This window comes from Erythrolamprus reginae, chromosome 6 (genome assembly GCF_031021105.1).
Source record: "Erythrolamprus reginae isolate rEryReg1 chromosome 6, rEryReg1.hap1, whole genome shotgun sequence".
In the NCBI taxonomy this organism is placed as follows: Eukaryota; Metazoa; Chordata; class Lepidosauria; order Squamata; family Dipsadidae; genus Erythrolamprus; species Erythrolamprus reginae.
In genome coordinates, this window is record NC_091955.1 from 94,233,101 (window position 1) to 94,254,651 (window position 21,551).

The 21,551-nt window shown below is 42.5% G+C and overlaps 1 protein-coding gene across 2 annotated transcripts in view; it reads right to left on the bottom strand.

Moving 5' to 3' along the window:
* Positions 1-234: 234 nt before the first annotated feature.
* The window catches only part of PODXL (podocalyxin like), a 46,884-nt gene continuing 25,567 nt past the window's right edge, over positions 235-21,551 (bottom strand). Inside the window, exons 2-8 of one of the 2 annotated variants that reach the window (XM_070754440.1) lie at positions 9,713-10,183; positions 7,305-7,657; positions 6,108-6,179; positions 4,094-4,253; positions 2,430-2,491; positions 1,807-1,974; positions 235-905 (exon numbers count right to left, since the gene is read on the bottom strand). In XM_070754440.1, the coding sequence (XP_070610541.1) occupies positions 711-905; positions 1,807-1,974; positions 2,430-2,491; positions 4,094-4,253; positions 6,108-6,179; positions 7,305-7,657; positions 9,713-10,183 (1,481 nt within the window). In that variant the 3' untranslated portion in view covers positions 235-710. The remainder of the gene's footprint in view (positions 906-1,806; positions 1,975-2,429; positions 2,492-4,093; positions 4,254-6,107; positions 6,180-7,304; positions 7,658-9,712; positions 10,184-21,551) is intronic. The other variant, XM_070754441.1, reaches the window with a different exon arrangement.

The window sequence follows — 21,551 nt, forward strand, 5'->3', positions numbered from 1 at the left end:
GTGGGATTGTGTTGCAGCATAAGAGATTCCCTCTTCAGCTAGCCCGTACTGGAGAAAAAATATATAATTTTCCACCCTCTCTACCTGAGAAATCCTGGTTCTAAACTGCATCTCTTTTTTACAGATTGGAAGCTGTCTTTAAACCCAGCTCGTTTGGTTGTCATCGTGAGGACTAGAGACTTGCTTTTTTGCTAAAAACCCAGTTCAGGAAATGAAAAAAAAACCAACAACAACTGGTGGCATCAGGAAAAGTTCTCTTCCCCGTAGGGTTTCCTGTTTGGGTCTCCTTGTCCAAGACAATTTGTGATTATTTCTCCGGATTCCCCATTCCCGACCTCTCTCCGACCCACCGAAGTCCTTTTAAGAAAAAAAATCAGTGCGCGTACATATAACTCTGCTCAGAAAGCCAACGGGTTCGAAAAGAAACAATGATGATGATAATAATAATAATAAAAATTCCACAAAAATTTGCCGTCCCATCTGGTGCCGTCACAACCCATTTGGCTTCAACGCATTGGCACTTGTGGCTGAAGATATTGGAGTTTTCCGTTCTTGGATAGAAATTTGAAGGGAGGCGGGGCAGAGCGGGGCGGGGCTGGAGGTCCGTCTTTTGTCACGCCCACCTTCTCCTCCTCCGCCCCCATTTTTCCTTTCGTTTAAAAAAAAACAAAAAACAAAGCACACCCCCACCGCACGGACTCCCCACCCGCTTATAAATGGGTGTCTTCTTCTTCATCCAGTTCGTCCTTGGTCAGGCTGTCCATGGGGACGATCCAGCTGTCTCCCAGCTCGCCGTTCAAGTTCACTTTCTTCTCCTGCATTTCGGAGAAGGTCTCCATCACTTCCAGCGTGGGGTTGTCGTGGTAACCGTTCTCGATGGTGTGCAGCTCTTCCGTCAGGCGCTGCTGGACGGAAGGAAAAAAGGAAGAAGACACCGTCAGGGATAGAAACATAGAAACATAGAAGACTGACGACAGAAAAAGACCTCATGGTCCATCTAGTCTGCCCTTATACTATTTTTTGTATTTTATCTTAGGATGGATATACTAAAAGATTCTCTAAAAAGGACTGTGTTATAGAAGTTTGCGGAGAGGGGCGGCATACAAATCCAATAAATAAATAAATAAATAAATGAAGGAAGGAAAGAAAGAAAGAAAGAAAGAAAGAAAGAAAAACATAGAAGACTGACGGCAGAAAAAGACCTCATGGTCCATCTAGTCTGCCCTTATACTATTTTTTGTATTTTATCTTAGGATGGATATATGTTTATCCCAGGCATGTTTAAATTCAGTGACTGTGGATTTACCAACCACGTCTGCTGGAAGTTTGTTCCAAGCATCTACTACCCTTTCAGTCAAATAATATTTTCTCATGTTGCTTTTGATCTTCCCCCCAACTAACTTCAGATTGTGTCCCCTTGTTCTTGGGTTCACTTTCCTATTAAAAACACTTCCCTCCTGAACCTTATTTAACCCTTTAACATATTTAAATAATGTTTCGATCATGTCAGAACATAAGATATATATGGTAATGACAAGGATATCCTGTATGTATATAGTTTAAGAAATAGAATATTGAGATATAAACTTTTATGTATTGCTATGTAACAATTCTACTATTTTCCTAAACCATTTGATTCTGTACCTCCTCCCCCCCTTTTTTTGTTTATATTCCTCTTTTTTATTAACTTAATAAATAAATTATTTTTTAAAAAAAATGTTTGCAAGGAAACCACCCAGCTCAAAGAGCCCCAACCGCCCCGACGAAGGTCATGTCGTTCCACCTGGTCAGAAAAAGCTGCCTTACCTGGTCCTTCCTCTGAGATATACGTTGGTGGCAGCAGCCGTAGATGGCAGCGACGAGGAGCAGAGAGGCCGCCATGCAGATGATGGTGATAATGAGAGGAAGGCTCAAATGGTCCTTGGGCTCCGTGTCCAGGGGTCGGCCACCATAGGTCATGTTGTTCACGCCAAACTGTTGGAAGAATATCTGGTCAATGGTTGGCCTCAGCCAAAGGGATTGGGATTCTCTCTTTTTTTATATAGAATAGAATAGAATTTTATTGGCCAAGTGTGATTGGACACACAAGGAATTTGTCTTGGTGCAGATGCTCTCATAAAAAAACAGATGCATTTGTCAAAAATCATGTGGTGCAACACTTAATGATTGTCATAGGGGGCAAATAAGCAATGAAGAAACCGATTCAGATTTCCAGGATGGCTCCGGCAATAAATTGGAATTTTGGAGAGCACTTTGACTGGGACTCTGATTTAGTTTGATTGCTACCTGGAACCTTGACATTATGTCTTTCTGATGTTCCTCAACTCTAATTCCAAGCAAGTCTTGTAATTTCAGCAACATTTGAAGGACAGCAGGTCCTGGTTGAAACACAGGAGACTGGACCTTGTCCATAGCTACTTCTTCCTTACCTTCTCCAGTTCTGACTTCTTCGCAGCCAGAGCTTCGGATAATTCTTCATCCACAAAGTGTGCTAAGGAAAATAGATAAAAAGGATCAAAGGGCAAAGTAGACTTGGATTAGATTAGAGAAACAGAGTTGAAAGGGACCTTGTAGGTCATCTACTCCAGTGTTTCCCAACCTTGGCCACTTGAAGATATCTGGACTTCAACTCCCAGAATTCCCCAGCCAGCATTCGCTGGGGAATTCTGGGAGTTGAAGTCCAAATATCTTCAAGTGGCCAAAGTTGGGAAACACTGATTTAGTCCAATCCCCCCTATCCAAGCATTTCTGACTAAGGCTTTGTAGAGTGGTATTAGTACCTTCCTTGATCTTGATTGAATCCCTCTGATAATGCTATTAAGCCTGGTTTCACCCAGTCTATATGTATAATTATGGGGGCTTTTTTTTTAACCTAACTTTTCTCTACAATGATTTTAATTTTGTTAGATAGGGCCCAGTATTCACGTTTTGTCAAGATCCATCTTCTAGGACGGGGTTTCCCAACCTTGGCAACAGGAAGATATCTGGACTTCAACTCCCAGAGTTCCCCAGCCAGCAATGCTGTCTGGCGGGACCCAGGGGAAGAGCCTTCTCTGTGGCGGCCCCGGCCCTCTGGAATCAACTCCCCCCCGGAGATAGGGCTGCCCCCACCCTCCTTGCCTTTCGTAAGCTCCTAAAAACCCACCTATGTCACCAGGCATGGGGAAATTAATATACCTCTCAGCTATTATGATTTATGTATGGTTTATGTGGGTTGTATGATTTTATTATAAGGGTTTAAAATACTGTTTTTAATATTGGATTTGTACTCTGTATACATTGCATGTTGTGAGCCGCTCTGAGTCTTTGGAGAGGGGCGGCATACACATCTAATTAATCATCATCATCATCATCATCATCATCATCATCATCATCCCGAAAAAGTGGTCGAAAATGAGCAAGCAAAACTACTGTGGGACTTCCGACTTCAGACTGACCGAATTCTGAAGCATAACACACCAGACATTGTGATCGTGGAGAAAAAGAAAGTATGGATCATCGACATCGCAATCCCAGGAGACAGCAGAATTGAGGAGAAGCAGCTAGAGAAATTAGTGAAATACGAAGATGTAAAAATCGAGCTGCAACGACTCTGGCAGAAGCCAGTGAAAGTGGTTCCAGGGGTACTTGGCATGCTGGGCACAGTGCCAAAGGATCTCAGCGGACATTTGAAAACCATCGGAATTGACAAAATCTCCACCTGTCAATTGCAAAAGGCCGCTTTACTGGGATCGGCAAACATAATTCGCCGCTACATCACGCAGTCCTAGGTGCTTGGGAAGCGCCCGACTGGTGATGAAATATGAAATCCAGCATAGTGCTCTCGTTTGCTGAGTTGTATTGACATAATAATAATAATAATAATAATAATAATAATAATAATAATAATAATAATAACAACAACAACGACTGTAGCTTTTCAAAAACAAGACTGCGCAGCCATTTGACCAGGATTGCTTATAAAGTCTCCTGCCATAAGGACACAAGGAGAAATAGATGCTTTCGGCTATGCTCAGCATGAGCTCTTTCTACAAGGGGCCAAAAACACTCAGCTTTTGTCTAAGTCTTACTCAGGACTAACGACCAGACCTACTTTCCACAGATGTCTTGATCACAGCCACTCTCGTCAGATCCTCCGTGTCCGAAGCGAGCCAAATCGTACAGTCGTCCCGATTCCGGTTGTAGTTGGGCTTCAAGGCTTTGCAAAGTATCTCCATAAGAGCCTCTTTCAGTGGACTTCCCTCCAAGCTGCTCTGTAGGAAGAAGAACGGGGGTTGAAGGACCTAGGAGGTGATAGTCCAAGCAAAAGAGTGACCATGACCTCCGCTGATACAGGCAGGCAGACAGACAGACAAGCAGATAAGCTGGCTGGGGAATTCTGGGAGTTGAGGTCCACACTTCAGGAAGCTCAGACTGCCCAAGGAGCTGCTGATACAGTTCTACAGAGGAATCATTGAGTCTGTCATCTGCACCTTTTTTAATCCTTTAAAAAAAAATAAAAAAAATAAAGAATTTTAAATGCAAGTTTAAAGATTTGCCACAACAATGGCATATACAGTAAAAGGAAGATTAACATTGACTTTAAACGGATTAAGAGCTCAGATGGATTTGATGTAAGACTTTGAAGTTAATTGAAAGGATCCTTTCTCGTGGGAAAACATTTGTGTTTATACTCCGAATTGAGTGACAAGATGATTTTGAAGGTTTACACCAGAGGGCACCAGAGAGCTACCTTAAAAGAGAGGAAATTTTTGTCCGTCCGTCCATCCGTCCGTCCATCCATCCATCCATCCATCCATCCATCCATCCATCCATCCATCTATCTATCTATCTATTAGATTTCTATGCCGCCTTTCTCGAAGCGACTCAACATAATAAATACGAACAATATATGTGTAGAAATCTAACTATTTAAAAAGAAATATACAAAATCAGTAAAATTCTAAAAAACACCCATGCAAAGTCATCTACATTCATCCAATTCAATCATTCACAACATCAGCTGGAGATAATCTCGTTTTAATGCCATTTGAAGAACAGAAACAAATCCCAATGAAATAAAATTGAAACTGACTTATGGGTGGTTAAAAAAAAACGAGTTACAAGAAAAGGGATGGAATTATGACTTGACAAATGGCGCTGGATGAGGATTTAATCATTTCAAAAGACAGGCAAATCCTAAACCAGAAAAGTGATGGGGGCAGTTTATTTTTAACACTGGGAGTACCAAAAAAAAAAAAAAGGATTTACTGAAATAAGCCACGCTGGAATTACAAAAGATTGACAAAAACCCTGAGAATTTTGAGAGATGAGACAAAGAGAATATGAGAAACGAGTCAGAATTTTTAAAAAAGGAATTTAAGGATCATAGGGAGAAAAACAACAGAATAATGGTTAAAATACTGGGTTGCTATTTTTGGTAAAACTCAGTGGTGTTTTTTTATACTGATTCGACAATAATGTCTTAAAAATTGCTTATGTAAAGAGAACAGAAAGAAGGAATATGCTTACACAGGAATGGAATATGCTTAAACATAAATATAATAAACAAATAATTCCCTCAACACTGTCAGACTTTCTACTAAATCTGCACTTCTATTCTATTAGTTTTTCTCATCATTCCTTTCACCCATTTCCTCCCAAGTTGACTGTATGACTGTAACTTATCCTGATACGTTTTATGCTTAAGATCTTCCACCATTCTTGTAGCCCATCTTTGGACCCGTTCAATTTTGTCAATATCTTTTTGTAGGTGAGGTCTCCAGAACTGAACACAGTATTCCAAATGTGGTCTCACCAGCGCTCTATACAATGGGATCACAATCTCCCTCTTCCTGCTTGTTATACCTCTAGCTATGCAGCCAAGCATCCTACTTGCTTTCCCTACCGCCTGACCGTACTGTTCACCCATTTTGAGACTGTCAGAAATCACTACCCCTAAATCCTTCTCTTCTGAAGTTTTTGCTAACACAGAACTGCCAATACAATACTCAGATGGAGGATTCCTTTTCCCCAAGTGCATTTATGGAGATGGTGTAAGGAAAAGAAGTGCAAATGTTTTCATAGAAGATAAACTATAATCCAAGTGCTTTGTTGGAGATACTTACACAAGGTCGTGACTCATTTAGGGTGAGAATGATGGCCTTCTCCTTTGGGGGCATGTCCTTCTGGCAAATGATCTGGGGGAAAACACAAATTAGATGGGTGTGAGTGTGTATTCGGTTTGGGCCACAACAAAAACAAATATCTGGTTTGAGGTCTTCCATAGTTTAGCCAGTGACTGACATTTCGGTACCTTGTTGGCATCATACCTAGTGCCAACCTGCCTTCCATTGAGGACCTGTACACTGCACGAGTCAAAAAGAGGGTGGGGAAAATATTGACTGACCCCTCATATCCTGGACATAAACTGTTTCAACTCCTACCCTCAACGTCGCTACAGAGCACTGCAACCAAGACAACTAGACACAAGAACAGTTTTTCCCCGAACGCCCTCACTCTACTAAACAAATAATTCCCTCAACACTGTCAAACTATTTACTAAGTCTGCACTACTATTACTACTAGTTTTTTCTCATTGTTTCTATCACCCTTTTCCTCCCACTTAGGACTGTATGACTGTTACTTGTTGCTTGTATCCTAAGATTTTTATTAATATTGATTGTTTCTTCATTGCTTATTTGACCCCTATGACAATCATTAAGTCTTGTACCACATGATTCTTGACAAATGTATATTTTATTTTATGTATGCTGAGAGCATCTGCACCAAGACAAATTCCTTGTGTGTCCAGTCACACTTGGCCAATAAAATTCTATTCTGTTCTGTTCTGTTCCGTTCCATTCTAAATAAAGATTCTATTCTATTCCATTCCATTTATTTATTAGATTTGTATGCCGCCCCTCTCCGTAGACTCCATTCCATTCCATTCTATTCTATTTTGTTTAAAAAAAGATTCTATTCTATTCTAAATAAAGATACCATTCTATTCTATTCTATTCTAAATAAAGATTCTATTCTATTCTAAATAAAGATTCTATTCTATTCTAAATAAAGATTCGATTCTATTCTATTCTATTCTAAATACTCTATTCTATTCTAAATAAAGATTCTATTCTATTCTAAATAAAGATTCTATTCTATTCTATTCTAAATACTCTATTCTATTCTAAATAAAGATTCTATTCTATTCTATTCTATTCTATTCTAAATATTCTATTCTATTCCATTCCATTCTAAATATTCTATTCTATTCCATTCCATTCCATTCTATTCTATTCTATGTACCCAGACCATCTGCTTACCTTAGTCTGTCCTTGCACCAAACTCAGGTTTGTCCGGCTGGAAGGAGAGAGGACATCAGAGGTCTGAGGAGTGAAGGTCCCCGTGGACAAAACCGGAGCCGTCGTCTTTAACTCCGGGCGAGCTGAAAAGCCGCTAGGGGAGGAAGGAACCGTGGAGCTTCCAGGGGACCCTGCGGATTTGGGCATCGTGGTTGTCACCAACGTTTTGGGCGAGGTGAGCGACAACGATAATTTATCTTTGCTCGTTGTCCCACTTTTGGCAGTCGCGACAGTTGCTAAAGTTGTACGGCCACTGACAACTCCCGGCACGGCCGAAGGCTTTGCAGAAATGAGTGGAGGCGCTGGGCTTTTTGCTGGAGGGAGAGAGAGAAAGGACAGGTAGACCACAATGGAGCCCCAAAGTTATGGGACTGAGTGGGTTTTGTTAAGTGGGTTTTGTTCCATTTTACGATCTTTCTTGCCACTGTTGCTAAGCGAATTATCGTGGATATTAAAGTTGATTTCATAGTTGGACTATCGGGAGATCGTAAAAGGGGATTCTATCTATGTATCTATGCATCTATGCATCTATGCATCTGTCTGCCTGCCTGCCTGCCTGCCTGCCTGCCTGCCTGCCTGCCTGCCTGCCTGCCTGCCTGCCTGCCTGCCTGCCTGCCTGCCTGCCTGCCTGCCTGCCTGCCTGCCTATCTATCTATCTATCTATCTATCTATCTATCTATCTATCTATCTATCTACCTACCTACCTACCTATCTACCTATCTACTTACCTACCTACCTACTTACCTACCTACCTACCTATCTATCTATCCATCTATCTATCTCTCCATCTATCTATCCATCTCTCTCTCTCCCCCAATCTACCATCTACCAACCTACTTACCTACCCACCCACCCACCCACCCACCCACCCACCCATCCATCCATCCATCCATCCATCTATTGGATTTCTGTGCTGCCCCATGTAGAGAGCATTGCACTAGTTGAATCTCGAGGTGTTGAGGACATGAGTGACTGTGAGCAAAGACTCCTTGTCCAAATAAGGCCACAACTGGCGCACCAAGCAAACTAATTTAATTTCTAACATTTATAAGCTGCCCAACTCCTGTTAAACTCTGGGTGGCGTACAACAAAATGAAAACATTATTTTTTTTAAAAAAGAAGCCGGGGTGGCGCAGCAGGTAGAGTGCTGTACTGTAGGCCACTGAAGCTGACTGTAGATGTGAAGGTCAGCGGTTCAAATCTCATTACCGGCTCAAGGTTGACTCAGCCTTCCATCCTTCCGAGGTGGGTGAAATGAGGACCCGGATTGTGGGGGCAATAGGCTGGCTCTGTTAAAAAGGGCTATTGCTAACATGTTGTAAGCCGCCCTGACTGAGTCTAAGGAGAAGGGCGGCAAAAAAATCAAATGAATGAATGAATGAATAAATAAATAAATAAACAATATAAAACAATTTACAAACCCCTATAAAACATTTGTGACATTTCAGATCAGAGCTCGATGCTGTTGTGCAATGACCCTAGGCATGCGAACAAAGCCAGGTTTTTAAGGCTTTCCGGAAAGCCAGGAGGGAGGGGTGGTACAATTCTCTGGGGGGAGTTGGTTCCAGAGAACCGGGGCCACCACAGAGAAGGCTCTCCCACACGGCCCTGCCAGTCGACATTGTTTGGCCGAGGGGACCTGGAGAAGGCCAACCCTGTGGGCTCTAGTTGGCCGCTAGAAAGTGTGAAACAGAAGACTCTGGGAGTTGAAGTCCACAAGCCTTTAAAGTTGCCATGGCTGGCTGGGTAATTCTAGGAGTTGAAAGTCTACAAGTCTTTAAAGTTGCCAAATTTCAAGTCTCCTGGCTTCAGGGAATTATTATTATTATTATTATTATTATTATTATTATTATTATTATTATTATTTAGCTTAAAGCTCTGTGGGGAGACTTGGCGCTCGACTTATGGTTGGGGGCCACCACAACATTTATTTATTTATTAGATTTGTATGCTGCCCCTCTCCGAAGACTTGGAGCAGCTCACAACAGCAAAGCCCAGTACAAATCCAATGATTAAAAACAATTAAAAACCCTTAATTAAAAGCACTCATACACCCCAAACAAACCATACATAAAACGGGATGGCCAGGGGGAATCAATTTCCCCATGCCTGGCGGCAGAGGTGGGTTTTTAAGAGTTTACGAAGGGCAAGGAGGGTGGGGGCAGTCCTGATCTCCGGGGGGAGTTGATTCCAGCGGGCCGGGGCCGCCACAAAGAAGGCTCTTCCCCTGGGTCCCGCCGGAAGACATTGTTTCTTCGACGGGACCCGGAGAAGGCCAACTCTGTGGGACCTAATCGGTCACTGGGATTCATGCGGCAGAAGGTGGTCCCGAAGGTATTATTATAATCCAGAGATTTGGCACAACGTACCTGTGGATCCGACTGGCCTTGTAGAGGAAGGCAAGGCGGGAGAAGGGGTCACCATACTAGGCTTGCTGGCGGAGGTGAGGTCTTTCGCAACACTCCCCCGTGAAGAAGTAGCATGGATGGTGGTAGGCAACACCGGAGCCAACGTTGTTGCCCGCGAGGGCGTTGTCTTTGCAGCGCTGACGGCTATGACAGGACTGGTGGTATCTCCGGGCTTTGTGGCCAAAGAAGGGACGGTGGTTTTGACAGGAGTCCCCGTTGCAGCTCCCTTCGAGGGTCCCACCACGGCTGGAGAAGTGGGGGAGGGTGGCAGGCTCGTAGGTTTGCTGGAGGGCGCCCCTAGTGGCGAAGTGAGTTTCGGGGTGGTTACAATGCCCGATGTTTTGCTGGAAGGAGTAATAGCGGCGACAGAAGTGGCCGTCAGCTTTGTTGGAGGAGGCGTTGAAGCATCAGCGGTTACTCCTAATATGCCCCCTTGAGAGAGAAACCAGAGTTAGAAAAAGGTCGTGGGTTGCCCCAATTTTTTAATTTATTTTTTAATTTTTTTTAAATAATGAACAAACAAAACAAGACATACCGACAAACTTTCAGATATTAAAAAACACACAAAATGAATTATTATTATTATTATTATTATTATTTAGATTTGTATGCCGCCCCTCTCTGAATTAGCTTAATACTTTACAATTCTGTTTCCATTGATTCATTCTTTTTCTTAAACGTTAGTTCAATTCTTTTTTCTTTTCTATCCAACTATATAATTTCCCCCAAACTGTGTAGTAGTCTTTATTTTGTTTATTCTGTAATCTGTATGTTAATTTGCTTAATTTAGCACAATCTAGCATTTTCCTAATCACCATTTCTTCATCTGGTATATTTTCCTTTTTCCAAGTTTGTGCAAACACCAACTTTGCTGATGTTAATATATGTGTTATCAAGTAGTAGTCTTCCTTACTATGCTGTCCTCTAATTATTCCCAAAAGATAACTCAACTAACTCCACTAGAAAATATACTTATAGACAAAATTTACAGGTGTGCAGAAATGGACAGGCGTCAGAAGCTCTTGGCAGGTGGGGGGAGGGCTTCGGGGCAGCAAATATAACAACAACAACAACAATAATAACAACCACCACCAGCAGCAACAAAAAAAACAACAACAAGAACAACAAGAACAAGAACAACAACAACAAAGATAGATAGATAGATAGATAGATAGATAGATAGACAGACAGACAGACAGATAGGTGATAGGTAGGTAGATAGACAGACAGACAGACAGATAGATAGATAAATGATAGATAGAGGGATAGATAGATAGATAGATAGATAGAGAGGTAAATAAATAAATAGCATAAATAACATACATAACATACATAACACAACACAACACAACACACATAACATCACATATACTTTCAACACAATCCATATGTGTATATTTGTCTCATATAAACAATAATTCAATAACCTAAATTACAATTTTAATTTCTATTATTCAGTCTGTCTCCATATTTATTTTTCCAACTCCCCTCTTTCTATCTCAGGTGGCTATTCCACCTCCACTCCCTACTTTCTTCCCTTTCTACTACCCTCTCCTCCTCCTTCCTTCCTCTACCTCCCCTTCTACTCTCTCTCCTTTTCTACTTACGCCCTCCTCTAAATCCTTCCCTAAGTGTATAATTCTGATTCTATTTAATGACAATTTTTTACTCATTATAATCATAATCATAATTTTCTGTCTGTTTCTCTCTCCCCCCACCCAACTCCAAAATGCTTGTGCGTATTTTCCAGGCTTGGCCGGAAATCTGTTTTGTGTGTGTATGTGTGTTTTCGAGGCAAAGGCTGGAGCGGAGCAGAAAACTTTGGTGTGTTTTGTTGGCCTAGTTGCTCCTATCTTATAAATGCTGTGAGAAGTTGGCCGGCTTCGGGTGTTTCCTAGTTCCATCAGTTCCGTTTCTGCATGGGAAGGTCCACTTGGACTCAGCTCAAAGAGGAGGAGAAGGGTGGGTCCTTCCTTTCCTTTCCCCCTCCCTGCCTCCAGTTCACACAGGATTCAACACAGCAGCGTGTGCAAGTTACACGGCAACACGTGACTTTTCTCACCTAGGTGAGAAAGCCCTCAAGAGTTGTTCACCTAATCCTACAGGGGTTGGACAAAAAATTGGAAACACTTGACTTTTTGGCATCATAACGTTTGAACATGTTCAAATCAAACAAAACTTGGCATATTTTAATGTTTTTTTAAATTCTGTTATTTTTAAACTATCTTTTTTTTTTTTTACAGAAATTTAAGGAAATGGGTTATAATCTTCTAGAAATGGCAGACCTCTCAGACTTTCAAAGAGGCCAAATTGTTGGTGCTCGAATGGCAGGCGCTAGTGTAACAGAAAGTGCCTGAATATTTGGCGTTTCAAGAGTTCCGAGCCGAGCAACAGGCACGACGCGCCAGCCACTTTTTCGGTTTTTGCTTCTGCGTGCAGGTGGTGAGGCCGTCCGACTCCACCCTGCGGCTTTTGGAAATGTTGCAAGGCTTTTGGACTGACCTCCCCAGGCCGGTCACAGACAGCAGGCGGGTCTGCTCCAGGGGGATGGAAGAGGGCGTTTTTACCCTCCTCCAGCTCCAGGGAAGCCTTTGGAGCCTGTGGAGGGCGAAACACAAGTCTACTGTTGGAAAACAGGCCATTTCCGGCCTCCAGGAGGCCTCCAGGAGGGAGCTGTTTTCACCCTCTCCAGCACTCACACACGCTCTTTCGGCACCCGAGGAAAAAAAGGTTCGCCATCATTGGAATAGAATAGAATGGAAATGGAATGAAATAAGAGTGGAGTGGAATGGAATGAAATAGAATTAGAATGGAATGGAATTAGAATAGAATAGAGGGGTTGGACAAACAAATGGAAACACCTTGCAGCTCTTCCGTGGAATCCAGATTTGTGAAGCTCCCTTCGAACAGTTTTTGTGGAAACTGGGTTCTGTACATGTCTATTGAGCTCTGCAGTGATTTTAGGAGCTGTGGTCTTGCGATCCGCTCTAACAATTCGCTTTAGAGTCCGACAGTCTCTCTCAGACAACTTCGACTTTCGACCAGACCTGTGCTTGGCTGAGGACGTTTTCCCTTCTCTTTCAAAAGCAGTCATGATTTTTCAGACGTGACCTCTTGAAACGCCGAACATTCGAGCACTTTCTGTTACACTAGCGCCTGCCATTCGAGCATCAACAATTTGGCCTCTTTGAAAGTCTGAGAGGTCGGCCATTTCTAGAAGGTTATAACCAATTTCCTTAAATTTCTGTTAAAAAAATATATCAAATAACAGAATTTTAAAAAATGTTAAAATATGTCAAGTTCTAATTGATTTGAACATGTTCAAACATTATGATTCCAAAAAGTCAAGTGTTTCCATTTATTTGTCCACCCCCTGTAGAATAGAACAGAACAGAACAGAACAGAATGAGGAATAGACTAGAATAAGGAATAGAATGGAATGGAATGAGGAATAGAAAGAAATAAAATAGGGAATAGAAAATAGAATAGAATGGAATAGGGAATAGAATAGAACAGAACAAAATAGAATAAAATGAGGAATGCAATAGAAAACTCCCAAACTTTTGACATATGTGTACCCCTTCTATAATTTTCGTAATGCTTAGTACCCTTCGCCCTCCGCAGGCATTGAATTATGGGCGTGGGCACTCGCGCATCCGCGATCGTGCACACACATGCTCTTTCGGCATCTGAGCGGAAAAAACGGTTCGCCATCCCTACTATAGACCCAACTACCTTCCTCAGCCATCCCCCTTTCGGGACCAGCCCCCTCTCTTGCTACTTCTGCCCTTCAGCCTTGCCGTTCCCTTCCCTGCTATTAATAGAGTTTTGTCACGGACGGGTGGGAAACGCTTGGGGACGGATGGACGGGCGGAGGCCGCGACCACAGGAAGGCTCTGGCGGCCGGGGAGGAAGTCCGCCCCCCTCTTGGTGTTCTTATTCCGCTCGTCCTGAAATAGCCAAAAGTGGGTCTCAAAAGTCCCCTCCATTGCTTGGCTTGGCCTTCTGTACATGCCTCCCGGTTCTCTGGCTCTTTTAATTGGCAACTTTTGCGGCCACTTTGGGCCCTGGAAACACAACGCCGTCCGCGTGAAAACTTGGGCATTCAGCTTTCTCGTCGCTGGATTTGAGGCAAACCAGGATGGAAATACTGTATTTTTCAGAGTATAAGACTCACCTTTCCCCCACTAAAAGAGGGGGAAATGTCGGTGCATCTTATACACCGAATGCAGCCATTACAGTACCACCTTCTGCCACATGAGTCCCAGCAACTGGTTAGGTCCCACAAAGTTGACCTTCTCCAGGTCCCGTCGACCAGACAATGTCATCTGGCGGGACCTAGGGGAAGAGCCTTCTCTGTGGCGGCCCCATCCATCTGGAATCAACTCCCTCCGGAGATTTGAACTGCCCCCACCCTCCTCACCTTCTGCAAGAGATGTAAGACCTATCTATATCGCCAGGCATGGGGCAACTAATGAATCCCCTTCTCTGACCATTAAAGTTATGAGTGGTTATGATTGTGTAGTATCAATTGTTTTTAAAGTAATGGGTTTTAGTTACAGTTTTTAAGTATTAGATTTGTATCTGTATTGTTCCATTGTTGTTGTGAGCTCTCCCGAGTCTTTGGAGAGGGGCGGCATACAAGTCTAATATATTATTATTATTATTATTATTATTATTATTATTATTATCTATCTATCTATCTATCTTTCATCTCTCTCTCTCTCCCTCTCTCTATCTATCATCTATCTATCTATCTATCTATCTATCTATCTATCTATCTATCTATCTATCTATCTATCTATCACCTATATCTATCTATCTATCTATCTATCTATCTATCTATCTATCTATCTATCATCTCTATCTATCTGTCTATCTATCTATCTATCTATCTATCTATCTATCATCTCTATCTATCATCTCTATCTATCTATCTATCTATCTATCTATCTATCTATCTATCTATCTATCTATCTATCTGATTTTATGGGCTAAGCTTAGGTCGTATTTAAGGCGATGTAGCTCTAAGCTTTCTAAACCGAGGATTGTAAGTCTAGTTGCGTAGGGTATTCTGTTGCGAGTGGAGGAGTGGAGGACTCTTCTCGTAAAAGTATATGTGGACATTTTCTAAAGTGTTGAAATCACCTCCGCCCATATAAGTCCTCACCTCATTACCCTTTAGCTTGGAGCACATTGTTTTCTGTTCTCTTTTAAAAAAAACACAAATTGTCAAAATCGGCCAACCGAAGGAACAATCAAGCGGCAACATCTTATGCAATTGCACTGTATCCATTGTCACATCAGACGGAGAGGGCCGAGCAGCTTTTAAATAGCTTTCAATGGAAATCGGGGTGAATGGAAATCACCCTCGCTTTCCCGAAACTTGGAACCCTTAAAAGAATGGGAGACAATCTCCCGCCACCAGCCAAACCTCCTGTTGACCTAAAGATGCCAGGATATCTTTTGGCTAGGGTGGGTCGGCCAAATGGATTTGTGAAAGGTTCGCCCGACATCTAAGTAAGTCTCAAAATGGGTGGACAGTGCGGTCAGCGGTAGGAAAAGCAAGTAGGATGCTTGGCTGCATAGCTAAAGGTATAACAAGCAGGAAGAGGGAGATTGTAATCCCGCTGTATAGAGCGCATTTGTGAGACCACATTTGGAATACTGTGTTCAATTTTGGAGACCTCACCTACAAAAAGATATTGATCAAATTGAATGGGTCCAAAGACGGGCTACAAAAATGATGGAAGGTCTTAAGCATAAAACTTCTCAGGAAAGACTTCATGGACTCAATCTGTATACAGTAGTCTGGAGGACAGAAGGGAAAGGGGGGACATGATTGAAATATTTAAATATGTTAAAGGGTTAAATAAGGTCCAGGAGGGAAGTGTTTTTAATAGGAAAGTGAACACAAGAACAAGGGGACACAATCTGAGGTTAGTTGGGGGAAAGGTTAGAAGTAACGTGAGAAAATATTATTTGACAAACTTCCAGCAGACATGGTTGGTCAATCCACAGTCACTGAATTTAAACATGCCTGGGATAAACATAGATCCATCCTAAGATAAAATACAGGAAATAGTATAAGGGCAGACTAGATGGACCATGAGGTCTTTTTCTGCCTCAATCTTCTATGTTTCTATCTTTCCACAATCGACTAGGAGGAAGGATGGTGTGAGAACACCACAATCCATTTCCTGTCTTACGGAAAGAGCAGTGATGGGCTGCCAAAATTTTTTACGGCCACACGGTGGGCGTGGCTTGTTTTGTGGGTGTGGCTTGATGGTCATGTGATCGGGTAGGAGTGGCCAGGTAGGAGTGGCTTGACAATCACGTGATCGGGGGGGGGGGTCTTAAAGGTCACGTGACTGGGTGGGAGTGGCTTACCGGCCAAGATAAGTTTTCAGATAAGTGCTTGGACTCTTTTTCAGTTTATGAAGTCACATTATTTGAACCACCACAAAAAGGACATATGATAGACAGCATGATTTGTGGAGGAGCACAGTGACATTTTCAGGTTTTGTACTGAACCCACAAGGTTCGGTAGGGTAACAGATTAGGCAAATAGCTCAATTTTCTTTCATTGCTATAAAAGTTCAGTTCTAGATAATGATTAAGATGATTAAAGTGTTTATGGGTAAAAACATACTATTTATTTCCTATTTTAAAAATAATTAAAGATCATACTAAGGGACTAGAGAAGGGAAGAGAATAAAAAAACTATTAAGTATTCAATAAATAGTGCATAAACTTACTACGCCCACTGTGTGTGTCCCCCGTCCCCCCCAGTGTGGGCAGCAGCTCATTACTGGGAAAGAGTAAGAACACTATGGACTGAGGAATTGCGGAGCGACGACTGAAAATGGGAGAAATGGCCTAGGTTTTCCCTCTGATGGAATATGTTCTGATCTCCAGCTAAGGCCACTGATCATTGGAATGAAGGATTGCTCTATGCAGAGAGGGCCGGCATACAAATCTAATAAATAATAATAATAATTTGTGAAACAATACATCATCTTTATTTTCCCCCCCTTTGTTACACACTGAATCATCTCGGCAGCGGTAATGTTTATGTTTATTATTATTATTATTATTTATTAGATTTGTATGCCGCCCCTCTCCATAGACTCGGGGTGGCTCACAACACAATAAAAACAGTTCATAACAAATCTAATGATTTACAATTTAAGATATTTAAAAAACCCCATTATTAAGCAGACATACACACAAGCATACCATACATAAATTGTATAGGCCCAGGGGAGATGTCTCAATTCCCCCATGCCTGACGACAAAGGTGGGTTTTAAGAAGTTTACGAAAGGCAAGGAGGGTAGGGGCAGTTCTAATCTCTGGGGGGGAGGTGGTTCCAGAGAGTCGGGGCTGCCACAGAGAAGGCTCTTCCCCTGGGGCCCGCCAACCAACATTGTTTAATTGACGGGACCCGGAGAAGGCCCACTCTGTGGGACCTAATCGGTCGCTGGGATTCGTGCGGCAGGAGGCGGTCTCGGAGATATTCTGATCCAATGCCATGAAGGGCTTTAAAGGTCATAACCAACACTTTGAATTGTGACCGGAAATTGATCGGCAACCAATGCAGACTGCGGAGTGTTGGAGTAACATGGGCATACCTGGGGAAGCCCATGACTGCTCTCGCAGCTGCATTCTGCACGATCTGAAGTTTCCGAACACTTTTCAAAGGTAGCCCCATGTAGAGAGCGTTACAGTAGTCGAACCTCGAGGTGATGAGGGCGTGAGTGACTGTGAGCAGTGAGTCCCGGTCCAAATAGGGCCGCAACTGGTGCATCTTAAACTTCAGTATGCAACATCAAAATTATTAACACATTCCACAAGTCATTCTAAGATTTATGGCTAGTCAGAGTTAGCCCAGAGTCATAAAAACTGCAATTAAAAGCACACAAGGCATAGCTTACATTCAGAGCTGCTTGAAAGAAACCTCCATTTTACTTAACGCAGGTTGACGACTCTACTCTTCTCTTCCTCTGACACCCGGACGTGATGATTTAATTACTTAATTAATTAACCTGTTCCTCTCCTTAATATTTCTTCCCTGACACTTGCTCTCTTCTAAAATAAGGATTTACCCATCTAGCATCTGCTTCTCCTTCGCTTGAATCTGAAGCCATAGAATCGTCCTGAGGTTGGTCTCCTACTTCTTCTGCCTCTAAATCAGGCACTACCACTAATTCATAACCACTTTCTGAATCAGACTCTGAAAAATCCCCAAACTGAACCCAAACTAGACACAACAGAATATAGGTAGCACCAAGGACTGTACATCACTCCTCCTATCTCTCCTCTTCTCCCTAAACCCCACTCCCTCCCTTCTAGCACTTGTGGTTGGCTCTGGCCCAGCTCCTGCCGCAGGGAATGTGGAGGTGGATGCAGGGGAAACTTCAACATGTCATAAGCCTGTTTTATTGCCGACAGAGTCACGTAGTTCAGTTTCCTTGAACAAAGAAGAAGGTGGGAGTGACTTGGAAGAGGGGGGCTTGGCACACAGCCCAGGAAGCCAATCTCCATTATCTTCGGTTGATTCGGATGCGGAAGTTTTGGACCCACGCAGGCGCAGAGTTATACGTAGAAGAGACCAATTGAGGGCATATTACAGGAGATAAGAGAGGCAACTTGTGTTTGGATGGGGCTCCAGTAATTAGTGCTGCTGATATAAATAGCAGCGTGTGGGTTTGGCTGTTGTGGGAGATTATCTGATCGTTGTGCTTCAGGACTGCCTTGCTGACTCCAGACTTTGTTGATTTTTCACAACTTTGAAACCAAAGCAGAGCAAAGTGTGTGTGTGTTTCACTTCGTGGAAGAAGGAGGGCTGTGATGTTTCTTCACAGCTGCAAGCTAAGTACTTAAGGACTGATTAAGGGACTTGTACAGACTACCAGGTTGTTTTTGGGACGAGTGCTCTTTGCAATACAAAAAGGCTGCTTTGTTTCTTTTGAATTTGGTGATAAAGAACATTGTTTTCAATTTTCAAACATGTGTGTGTGTCTGAAATTTGTACCCTTGAATTTTCGGGAGGCTCATACCAGAGAGCCCGGCAGAACAGCACTGATGCTGATACTGTACTTGGATGGGTCATGAGACCCCAGTCTATTTCCTCCTCCTCCTTCGCCCACCTCCACAAAGCATCTTCCTCCTTCTCTACAAACACTATTCTCTTCTAGCACTGATGTTGATACCTAGCTGGGTCATGAAACGTCTACAAGATAGGTTCTATGACTGGATAGAAAAAAAGGAAAAAGCAAAGACAGGGAGTCAATCAATGTTAGAAAGTTGGAGAGTAAATGTCAGGGGATCGGTCTAAAAAAAAGAAAGGGAAAGAAAACCTGAATAAGATCATTGTTCTGAATTTGATGTACAGTATATTATGTCAATGTTATGTAATAGAAGACAAGCACTATTAGAATTGTATTACAGGCACGTCCAACATTTTAAAATGTCTTTTGTGTTTTGTTTTGTGGGTCATAAATAAAGTTTATTTTTAAATAATAACAAAAAAAAATTCTTTCAATTGTTCTTTTAAATATTGTTTTTATTTGTTGGAAGCTGTCCAGAGTCCTTGAGGCATTGGGCGGCATATAAATTAGACAGAGAGATAGACAGACAGACGAAGGAAGGAAGGAAGGAAGGAAAGAAAGAAAGAAAGAAAGAAAGAAAGAAAGAAAGAAAGAAAGAAAGAAAGAACAGGGTGTCCAAGGGGAAAGCATTTTGAAATTCCCTGATATTTCCCTGACATTTCCCTGTAACTTGCAATCTAGTTAAGGAGCAGTTGTAGGTGACGTCATACCAAACAGCTAAGACATGGAGAAAGATCGGTAGCTGAGGAAGCAAGTTGTTGCCACAGTTATGCTCATTTTTGCTTGACTCTGCCAGGCAGCACGATCCATTTAAAAAAAAAAAGTTGTTTTTCCCCCTGATTTATTCCATTTTTAAAATGAATTCCCTGATAATTCCCTAATTTCCCAGGTTTAAGAAAGAAAGAAAGAAAGAAAGAAAGAAAGAAAACAGGAAGGAAGGAAGGAAAGAAGGGAGGGAAGGAAGGAAGGAAAGAAAGACAGAAGGGAAGAAAGAAGGAAGGAAAGGAGGGAGGGAGGGAAGGAAAGAGAAAGAAGGAAGAAAAGAAGGGAGGGAAGGAAGGAAGTGAAGAAAGGAAGGAGGGAAAGAAAGAAAGAAAGAAAGAAAGAAGGGAGGGAATGAAGGAAGGAAGGGAAGAAAGAAGGAAGGGAGGAAAGAAAGAAGGAAGGGAGGAAAGAAAGAAGGAAGGAAGGAAAGAAGGGAAGGAAAGAAAGAAAGAAAGAAAGAAGGAAGGAAGGAAGGAAGGAAAGAAGAGAGGGAAGGAAGGAAAGAAAAAAGGAAGGAAGGAAGGACGGGATGGAAAGAAAGAAAGAAAGAAAGACACTTTTCTGTCTGGTCCTTGAGTTGCTGCGAGGTCAGACAGATGACCATATTCTGGCTTTTAAAACAAAAAAGTTTAAAAACGAAAGAAAGGAAGAAAGAAAGAAAGAGGCGGCCACACTGGCTTGGCAGAAGATTAGGGCAAAGCCCTTTGAAGCTCTTATCTCCTTCTTTGCAGAGGGAGAACCAGGCACCCAAATTAACAAGGGCTCCGGGTGACTCAGCCCTTTATAGTCCCCATTATCAGCTCTTGGCCAGGAGGAGGCCGGGAGAAGCTTTGTGCACTAATGAGGCTCTTTACATCCTCAGATTATTTCACGTTTCAGGTGTGTTTGCTTGGTGGAAAAAAAACACAGCAGGACCCAATCGCTCTCGCTGAAAAGACAAGACTGTTTTCCCTGTAAATTTGCCCGACTGTTACGTGCGTTTCTGGGCCAGGCTCAGAGTAGAGGTGCAAAACCCTACAAAGAAAACTCGGTTTTTATCATTTGCGGCGCAGGAGGTGAGAAATGTTTCATTTATTTGGTTCCCTGGGCTTCAGAGCACCTTGGCCGTGCATATTGATGGGCTGACGGTGAAAGAGATAAACAACAGGACAATGTGGATTCATTTGGCTTCAGGATTCATTCTTCTCAGAGGAACAACAGGGGATCTGAACCTACATGAAGGACGGGTCAAAAGAGATGTTGGTGGGCAGAGCTGGTGGTCAAGGGGCTAGTTTAGAGGTGGTGAGTTCTAGTCCAGGCTTAGACATGAAAGTCATCTTTCTGGAACCCATACCACATCTCAGACATCAACACCCTTGAAAATGTCCAAAGATATTTCACCAGAAGAGCCCTTCACTCCTCCACTCGAAACAGCCCTTCACTCCTCCACTCGAAACAGAATATCCTACGAAAACAGACTAACAATCCTGGGCCTAGATAGCCTAGAACTACGGCGCCTAAAACACGATTTGAGTATTGCCCACAAGATCATATGCTGCAACGTCCTACCGGTTAATGACTACTGTACTTAGAAACATAGAAGACTTCAGCTTCAACCGCAATAACACAAGAGCACGCAACAGATTCAAACTTAATACGAACCGCTCCAAACTTGACTGTAAAAAATATGATTTCAACAATCGAATTATCGAAGCGTGGAACTCATTACCGGACTCAGTAATGTCAACCCCTAACCCCCAACACTTCTCCCTTAGACTCTCCACGCTTGACCTCTCCAGATTCCTAAGAGGCCAGTAAGGGGCGTACATAAGTGCACTGGTGTGCCTTTCGTCCCCTGTCCAATTGTCTTTCCTTTCTTTCATCTATCTTATATATTCTCTTCCTTTCATATATCCTCTCCTCTAAGTTCACTTTCACCCTCTTT